The sequence below is a fragment of the Vitis riparia genome, chromosome 18, assembly GCF_004353265.1.
Source record: "Vitis riparia cultivar Riparia Gloire de Montpellier isolate 1030 chromosome 18, EGFV_Vit.rip_1.0, whole genome shotgun sequence".
Classification (NCBI taxonomy): domain Eukaryota; kingdom Viridiplantae; phylum Streptophyta; class Magnoliopsida; order Vitales; family Vitaceae; genus Vitis; species Vitis riparia.
The window spans coordinates 30,021,510-30,031,162 of NC_048448.1; the positions used below are offsets into that span (position 1 = coordinate 30,021,510).

The 9,653-nt window shown below is 32.4% G+C and overlaps 1 protein-coding gene across 1 annotated transcript; it reads left to right on the top strand.

Annotated features, from left to right (window-relative positions):
• Nucleotides 1–2,590: 2,590 nt before the first annotated feature.
• Nucleotides 2,591–7,690, top strand: LOC117905677 (disease resistance protein RPV1-like). Its single transcript, XM_034818560.1, has 5 exons — nt 2,591–3,177; nt 3,911–4,988; nt 5,116–5,415; nt 5,511–6,821; nt 6,900–7,690. The coding sequence occupies exons 1-5, from the start codon at nt 2,681–2,683 to the stop codon at nt 7,470–7,472; spliced, it is 3,759 nt and encodes a 1,252-aa protein (XP_034674451.1). The 5' UTR covers nt 2,591–2,680; the 3' UTR covers nt 7,473–7,690.
• Nucleotides 7,691–9,653: the final 1,963 nt, after the last annotated feature.

A 9,653-nucleotide genomic window follows, 5' to 3' on the forward strand; every position in this document is an offset into this window, starting at 1 on the left:
TAGTAAAATCATAAGTTATAATGTACAGTCTTAATATATTATTTTTAATAGTAACTAGATTTGTTTTCAAATTTCAAATTATTTTTAAAAATTATTAAACTCATTCATAAATACAACACACAAGGTCAGGTCTCTGTTGATTTGAAGTTCTTTTTTTTTTTTTTCTGAGAAAATTCACAAAAATATAGTTATGTGTAAAAAAAAACAATAAAGTCATTTTGAACCAATTTAAATTCATAAATTTATAGTAGTAATTATGTTAGTTTTTGAGTTTTAAAATTAATAAACTTATTAACAAATCTTAGCATTAGTTTTTTTTTTTTTTTTAATTTAGAGCGTACTTGTGAAAATTTTGGAAAATTATAGTTCTATATAAAAGAGAAATAATAGTCATTTTGGAACAATTTTTGTCCATAAATTTTTAATATTAATTTGGTCATTATTTTAATTTTAAGAAAATTATTGAACTTGTTAATGAATTCAATGCATTAAGTAATATTTGATTTGAAATCTATTTGTTGGGTGAAAGAAATTAGAAAGACATGATTCTACGTAGAAGAAAAACGGTAGAATTATTCTAGACCTATTTTTTTTTATCATAAAATTCTAATATTAATTGGATTATTATTTGAGTTTCAAATTAGTGAATCATCGGTATTACTTGAAATTTTTTTATCAAAATGCTTGTTTTGAAGTGATTGTGAGGTTATAAATGCTTCCTAAAAACCTTTTATAACACTTGAAATAATTCTTTTAATAAAAAATTTTAAGAGTTAAAAATGTTCGAAACACTTCTTGAATGGATTCTTAAGAGTTTATTTGCCTAGTAATTTTTCTTTTTCAAAACTATGGTTATATGTAAGGAAGAAACTAGTAAAATCATTCAATGAATCTTGGTACATGACTTTCTAATGTTAATTACATCAATTTTGAATTCTACAACTTTTAAATTCTAATTGAATGAGTTTTGAGTTTTACATTATTTTTAAAAATTGATAATCTTTTTTATTATGTATGGTTTGATTTAAAATCTATTTGCCTAAAAAAAAAATTAGAGAAGCTAAAGAAAATTCATAAAAAAAATAAAAAATCATATTTGAAGATATTTAATTGTGCTATTTAGTGGTGAAGAGAGACAAAAAGAAATTTATTTCTTCATGTTTTCTTTGTTTTAAAATTCATGCGAAAATAATATTTACTTAAGTGTCAAAATTTGTTCTCGATTTTATTTTTTAAAAACAATTTTATTTATTTATTTGTTTATTTTTAAAGGCGCCAAACTGTTTTAAATTTTTCTTAAACCAAAAGATTAGAAAGCGTGGGATGAAGTTTCGGTGTCGATTATGTATTGATGCACTTGCACCAATCACAGAAGCATACCACAATTGGCAATAAAAAAGAAAAAAATTTGAGAAAAGGGAAAGTAACAACAGTAGCAATTCCAGGAAGTCTTGCCCAATACTCTTGATCCAGGACTAAAATATCGATAATTACGGATATATTGATACTTCTATTTTACGGATATATCGAAGATATATCAACGGATATTTTGAAAAAAAATATCGATAGACCAAAATTTGATTAAAATTTATGAAAATATAAAAAAAAACCTCATAAAATATAATTAGAAATATAATAAATATTTTAAAGTTATTTTATCAAAGAATTTGATATATGTATAATATGATTAATTTATTATATTTGATAATAATATTGTATGTATCCATAAAAAAATATGTATTTTATAAATGTATGTTTATTATTAAACTATATTAAGTATTATTTTATAATAATATTATGATATTTAATTATAATATGTCTAATTTTAAAATATATTTAATATTAAAATTATGATGCATTTAATTTAATTATATTAAATAATATAAAATAAATGATAATATATGTAATTTTTTTAGTATTTAATTAATCTATTAATGATATTAAAAATATTATAAAAAAAATTAGGATGATAATTTTATATATTTTTGTAATAATTATAATTAATTTTTTTCAAAAATATTCTTTTGTTTATATGCTGACTTTTAATTAATTAATTTCAAAATATGTTTGGTAAATATTAACAAAGGGCATAGTTGCCCGGTGGACATAGGCCCTAGGAGAAGTCTTATATATGGGGTTTGGGTCCCTTGCAAAAGCAAAAAATTAAAGGCAACTCACTTTAACTAGGGCCGCCAGCTTTGATTGGGGAAGGGAGCCTGGGCGGAGTGCCGGCTTTGACTGAACGAGGGAGGGCGCTTTTCTTTTCTTTTCTTTTTTTTTATTTCCCAAAAATATCACTGAAAAATTGGTGAAATATGGACGACTTTTTGCTGTGATAGTCTATTAATGGGAAAAATCATCGCGATTTATTGCCTCCAATTGATATATTGACGATTTTTTTATAATATTTACTGAAATTTCTCTTTTCCTATATGTCAATATGATATATTGATATCACTATATCGAAACCTTCTGATATATGATATATTGATGATATATCACAATATTTTCATCCATGTTCCTAATACAGTACATTAAGAAAGAAAAAATTGGAGGACACTCCAATGTTAGAAGGTAGAGGATAAATCTTCTGACTCTCTTGAAATTTTGAATTTTTGACACTTAACAACCCAAAAATTTCCAAGTGTCTGGTAATTTTGGACAAACAACATCCCTGACTATGGCTCCAAAGAGAAAGAGAATCTCAACTAGATCAACTCTCTCCCCTTCTTTTCCATGTTGTTGGGACGTCTTTTTGAGCTTTAGAGGCGAAGACACCCGTTTCAATTTTACGGATCATCTTTACAACGAGTTGATGCGGAGGGGTATTCGCGCCTTCAGAGATGATGAAGGACTTGAAAGAGGAGGAGAGATTCAACCTTCACTCTTGAAAGCTATTGAAGATTCAATGATTTCTGTTGTCGTTTTTTCGAAAAATTATGCTCATTCAAAATGGTGCTTGGATGAGCTTGATAAGATCATGCGATCCAGGAAAGAAGAGAGACAAATGGTTTTGCCAGTTTTCTATCATGTGGAACCATCTGATGTGCGGAAACAAACGGGGAGTTTTGGAGAAGCATTTGCACGATACGGAGAAGTCACTGAGGAGAGGGTGCTGAGATGGAGGGCGGCACTGACGGAAGCTGGCTCTCTGGCTGGATGGCATGTGCAGGATGGGTATATATATGAATCTTTGCTTTCAGTTGCTTTCATTCATTTACAACCATATGAATTGAATTCTGGATTGATCTTTTAGACACCACGCACTCACATCAGCAAGGACATGACCAAAAAAAGAAAAAAAAAAGAAAAAAAGAATTGAGCCAATTCTCGGTATCCCTGCTTGGTCACCTACTCTATGCTTATGCTTGTTTGTATATAATTTTATTTAGCATTCATGTGCTGAAATGACGTTTTCTTCAAGGAAACAATGGAATCTTCCAAGAAAACTGAACACGATGGCAAATAAATATAATAGAAGTTGTTTTGAAAACTTTATGTATTTTGATCGGAAAAAACATAGTAAGGTTGAAAATGTGATCATGGACGGTAGCTTATTGTCAATTCATTTTTGTTTATTTATTTATTATTTTCTTCCTTTTCTTTTCATTCCCTTTCCATTTTCCAATTATTCTTTTTCTTTCCGGTGTCAATATTTAAAGGGAGTCTCTAAGAATGAAATATTTATAGAACATCAATTTTGTTTCATGAATTTGTTCTACACATTCCAATTAATAAGTCATATATAAAGATTTCAGTTAATTGAGTTAACTTTTATCTCTTCAAGGTATTCTATATGCTTGCTATAGTTCTACTGTTGTGAAGAAAACTAAACATCATCTGTTTAATTCTATGTTAATTACATTTGTAGCTCATTATTGTGTGTTCTGTCATGCTTTATTATTGGCAGGTATGAATCCGTGGCTATTCAGAAAATTGTTCAACACATTTGCAATTGGCTTGTTTATAAAAAGCCCTTAGATCTTGATGATAAACTGATTGGAATGGAACCTTATTTGAAAGAAATTGCTTCATTAATATCTAATGACTCAGATGATGTTCGCATGATTGGGATACATGGAATTGGTGGAATAGGCAAGACAACCATTGCTAAAATTGTATATAACCAAAATTTTTATAAATTTGAAGGTGCTTGCTTTCTTTCAAGTGTTAGCGAGAGGGATTTGCTTCAGTTACAAAAAGAACTCTTTGGAGCTGTTATGGGGGGCAAAATTCTAAGGAACATTGATGAAGGAATTAGTGTGATGAAGAATAGATTCTGCTTTGGAAAGGTTCTTGTTATTCTTGATGACATTGATGATCCGGCTCAATTAGAATCCTTAGCTGGAAGGCATGAATGGTTTGGTCCAGGTAGTAGAATTATTGTAACGACTAGAAATAAGCATTTACTACATGGATGTGAAGTGTTTCGATTATATGAGGTTAAGGAATTAAATTTTGAGGAAGCTCTTCACCTCTTTTCTCTGCATGCGTTTAAGATGGACAGTCCTCAAAAAGGTTTTATAAAGCTCTCAAGATGCATAGTGGATTATTGTAAGAGACTTCCGTTGGCTTTAAAGGTTCTGGGTTCTCACCTATATGGTAAGACAAAATCTGAATGGGAAAATGAGTTGGCTAAGATAAGAAAATTACCCAGCGAGAAAATCCATAGTGTGCTTGTTAGAGGTTTTCATAAACTGGATCTCACACAAAGAAGAATATTTCTTGATGTCGCATGCTTCTTCAAAGGGGAGGATATAAATTTTGTCACAGAAATACTTGAGGCTTGCAATTTCTATGCTGTAAGTGGAATGCAAGTACTCAATGACAGATCTCTTACTAGTACTTCCAATAACAAGTTATTGATGCATGATTTGATGCAGCAAATGGGTTGGGATATTGTTCGGGAGAAATATCCTGATGAACCTGGCAAATGGAGCAGATTATGGGACCCTGAAGATATCTATCATGTATTGACAACAAATACGGTAAGAGCTTAAGTACCTGACCTTATTTAAACTTTTAAGGCTTTTAATTTTTAACTGCTCATTTATGTAATTTCAGTTAGGTTTTATGCATTTCGTGCTTCACTTATCCCTTGTTCATGGTTTTCAGGGGACACAGGCAATTGAAGGCATATTTCTAGACATGTCTGCATCAAAAGAAATACACCTTACAACTGATGGTTTCAAAAAGATGAAAAAGCTTAGATTGCTCCGAGTCTATCATAATTTAGAAAATATTTCTGACACCATGCATCTTCCTCGAGATTTTAAATTTCCTTCTCATGAGTTGAGATATCTCCATTGGGATGGATGGACTTTGGAATCATTGCCATCAAATTTTCATGGTGAGAAATTGGTTGAACTCAGTTTGAAGCATTACAGCTTAAAACAACTTTGGAAAGAGCACAAGGTATGATTACTACTCCTTTATCAACAAAGTTTAAAGTTCAGCTAGCCAAGCAAATTTGTTGGAAAATCTTAATTTTATTCTATTTTATGTTGCAGTGTCTTGGAAAGTTAAAAGTCATCAATCTCAGTAACTCTCAACACCTTGTGGAGTGTCCGAACTTGTCTGGTGCACCACATGTGGAGAGGCTAATTCTTGATGATTGTACAAGTTTGCTTGAGGTGCACCCACCAGTTGCAAAGCTGATAAATCTGACCATCTTGAACATGAAAAACTGCAAAATGCTTCGCCAGTTTCCAAGCATCACTGTATTGGAAAAACTTAAAGTTCTTAACCTCTCTGGTTGCTCAAAACTTGACAAGTTTCCAGAGATCCAAGGGTATATGGAATATTTGTTGGAGCTTAATTTGGAAGGGACTGCTATTGTAGAACTTCCTTCTTCAGTGGTGTTTCTCCCACAACTTGTTTTATTGGATATGCAAAACTGCAAAAACCTTAAGATTCTTCCAAGCAACATTTGTTCTTTGAAATCCCTTGAAACTCTGGTGCTCTCTGGCTGTTCAGGACTAGAGAGGTTTCCAGAAATCATGGAGGTTATGGAAAGTTTACAAAAGCTTCTTTTAGATGGAACATCTATAAAAGAGCTGCCCCCCTCAATTGTTCATCTAAAAGACCTTCAGTTATTGAGTCTCAGAAAATGCAAAAACCTCCGGAGTCTTCCAAACAGCATTTGCAGTTTGAGATCCCTTGAAACCCTCATTGTCTCTGGTTGCTCGAAACTCAACAAATTGCCAGAGGACCTGGGAAGCTTGCAATACTTGATGATTCTTCAAGCTGATGGAACTGCCATAACACAACCACCTTTCTCACTTGTTCACTTGAGAAACCTTAAAGAGTTATCCTTTAGGGGATGCAAAGGATCAACTTCTAACTCCTGGATTTCATCCCTTCTGCTCAGGTTACTGCATAGAGAAAATTCAGATGGGACTGGTTTGCAGTTGCCTTATTTGTCAGGTCTATACTCCTTAAAATATTTAGATCTTAGTGGCTGCAATCTAACAGATGGATCAATCAATGACAATCTTGGCCGCTTACGCTTCTTGGAAGAATTAAACCTTAGCAGAAACAATTTGGTTACAGTACCTGAAGAGGTGAATCGACTTTCTAATCTAAGGGTCCTTTCTGTGAATCAGTGCAAAAGCCTTCAAGAAATTTCCAAGCTTCCACCAAGTATAAAATTATTAGATGCTGGGGATTGCATATCCCTTGAGTCTTTATCAGTTCTATCTCCACAGTTGCTACAGCACCTATCATCTTCCTCTTGCCTTCGTCCTATAACTTTCAAACTGCCGAATTGCTTTGCACTAGCTCAGCATGATGTGGCAACTATACTGGAAAAACTTCATCAGGTTTATCTCTCTCATGTGTGAATTTGGTATTATAATTTAAAACATTATAATTATTTATTTATTTATCTTTTAATGCAGAACCTTCTTCCAGAAATTGAATACAGTATTGTTCTTCCTGGAAGCACAATTCCAGAGTGGTTCCAGCATCCAAGTATCGGATCCTCAGTAACAATAGAGCTGCCTCCAAATTGGCATAACAAGGACTTTCTGGGTTTTGCTCTATGCTCTGTGCTCTCACTTGAGGAGGACGAAATCATTCAAGGCCCTGGTCAGATTTGTTGTAATTTTGAATTTAGAGAAGGGCCTTATTTGAGTAGCTCCATCTCTTGGACACACAGCGGAGACAGAGTGGTTGAAACTGATCACATATGGCTTGCGTATCAACCTGGTGCTAAACTTATGATATCCAAGATCAGTAGCCTCAATAAATTCAGGAAAATTACAGCTTATTTTAGTCTCTCTGGGGCATCCCATGTGATGAAAAAGTGTGGAATCCATCTTATATACGCCCGAGATAAGAAAGTGAACCATCAAACAAGGTATACAAGTGCCAAGAGAAGCAGTGATGGAAGTGGTTATTTCTGTCTTGAGGAAGCACAACCTAAGAGGGTAAGAGGAGGAGAGAACTGTGAGGAAGGATCTCATGCTTAAACTCATCCAAGAATGCTTATACTCCAAGAATGGCTTTTGTTAGCTTATTGGTGAGTCACTTCTCTCTTTCTTCTCATTTCTATATGACAAAGTCATTCCATTCTCTGAATGTATATGTCTAGTTCATATGTGTGAGTGTTTAGCTAGGTTGGCAATTCCAAACAAAATTCCTAAGTGCCTCCTAACTCGGTTTTCCAATTCTTTTTTGGACTACTTGCCTAATGAAGATCAAGTTGTTGAATTTGTCAAGAGGCAAAGGTATGTAGTTGAGGTTGGAGTTTGATGGAATTGAATCAACCATATTATTTCAATGTTATTTTTCTTGAAATATTTTTTAAGGAGTTAGGAAGGCTTGGGAAGCATTTTTTTTACTAAGTGTTCAAAATGCCCTGTTCCAAGTTGCTCTTTCTTGATGAAATCTTATCCGTTGGATTAAAGGTTTCTTTCAGTTAAAAACCCAAAACTTGATTCCTATTATGTAGAGAGAGAGACAACAACAACCATCCCCTTTGATTCTCTTCTCCTTTCCTAATTTGGGGTGTTTGGTTGCCAAGAAAATCCAACTTTCCTATTGTTTTCCAAACAGTTTTTAATGGATTTTCTTGAGAAAAAAAATAGGTTGATTCTTCATTCATTCATCTATCAATTTCTAATCTATTTGGGTTTGGATAAAAACTCATTTTCTTCTTGTGTGAATTTAAGAAGAGGCCAAGATCGAGCTTGGTGTGGACTCCAAGTGTGCTCTAGAAGAAGAAGGTGAGAAGCTGAAAGTGAAAGGTACTAGTCAAGTGGTCCAGGAAGGATTGGTAGGCTTAAGCTAGGTAAAACCTTGCATTCAGTTTTTGTTCTTCATAGTAGATATTTTTGATCGGTTGTAAGTTAGTGATTTTTTATCTCTTTGAAGGTTTTCCATGTTAAAATTTGGTGTCATTGTCTCTTTCTCTCATTTTGATTTATTTTTAGTTTTTTGATATCATTGGTTACTTGGGCATATATGTTGAATGATTGAAAAATGAGTTGAAATAGGTGTGATTATCCATTAGGTATCTTGAATAATTTTTATGTTCATTTTAGTTAATGATATTTTGTAATAATTGGAAATGAGTTAAGGAGATAATGGTTTTTATGAATTAATCTTGGGGAGTGTTGAAGCATTTGCAAGTGACTTGCATTTAAAATTTGTTGGAGTGTTGTTGCATTCATACTTGCTTATGAATTTTATGCTTTGTTGAAAAGTTGGAAGAGAAGTTGATAAATGTTGAGAAATTCTAAGGTTAGATAATTTGTGTTGAGAGATTTTTTTTAAATTGTTCAACAACACCTATTTACACCCCCCTCTAGGTGTAATCCATCATTGAGATTCACCTTTCAATACAAAATTTACATTTTCACTTGTTTATCTTTTATTATTATTCCTTACAAAATTTATTATCTTGCATATATTTGAAGTGCTTAAAAGTTATTCTAATAAAAAATTTGAATTTTAAAGTTGCTTTTAATTTCTTGTTGCATGTTACATTTTGTGGTCTTGTTCTCTTGTCATATGCTTTAAACTTTGGATTTGAATAATATCCTTAGGCCTCAGTACACAAATTAAATGGGTGTTCGGTAAAACCTTGTTACAAGTCAATAATGATAACAACTTCTAACTGAAAAGACAACCTAATCCCGTTGGCAGCAAACCATGTACATGTGCACAACGTGATGTAGGGTCCACACAAACGGACCAATAGCAAATGTGTGCATTGCCTTACATCGCCTAGAATTTTGCACAAGTGTACTTGTGTCCCTTTGTGAACAACTTTGAGTTCTTGCCTTGCACTATGTCTGTGTTCACAAATTGACCAATAGTATGCATAAATGGACCAAGTGTATTTTGAACATGATTTCTGTTGTCCTAATTGTTCAAGTATGTTAATTTACAATCACTTTTCAATAGGTGGTTTGAAGAATTTATAGTCACTTATCATAGTATACATTTACTTGATCTTGTCTGTATGGTTTTCTTATTTCTTAGAGATCAAAATCATAAATTAAATCTTATAGCTAGAAAGCACCAAACAACACTAAACGTAGTGGATATCTGATGCATGAATTGTGGGTGCTCAAAATAATATACCTTTCATAAATGATCAGTGTTTCTCTTTGTTCAGTTACTAAACTTGTGTGTAGGTGGGGTTT

Coding starts and splice junctions, on each gene's coding strand:
- LOC117905677 (XM_034818560.1), top strand. CDS start 2,681: ATGGCTCCAAAGAGAAAGAGAATCTCAACTAGATCAACTCTCTCCCCT. Junction 3,178..3,910: donor GGATGGCATGTGCAGGATGG/GTATATATATGA, acceptor TATTATTGGCAG/GTATGAATCCGTGGCTATTC. Junction 5,416..5,510: donor AACTTTGGAAAGAGCACAAG/GTATGATTACTA, acceptor TTTATGTTGCAG/TGTCTTGGAAAGTTAAAAGT.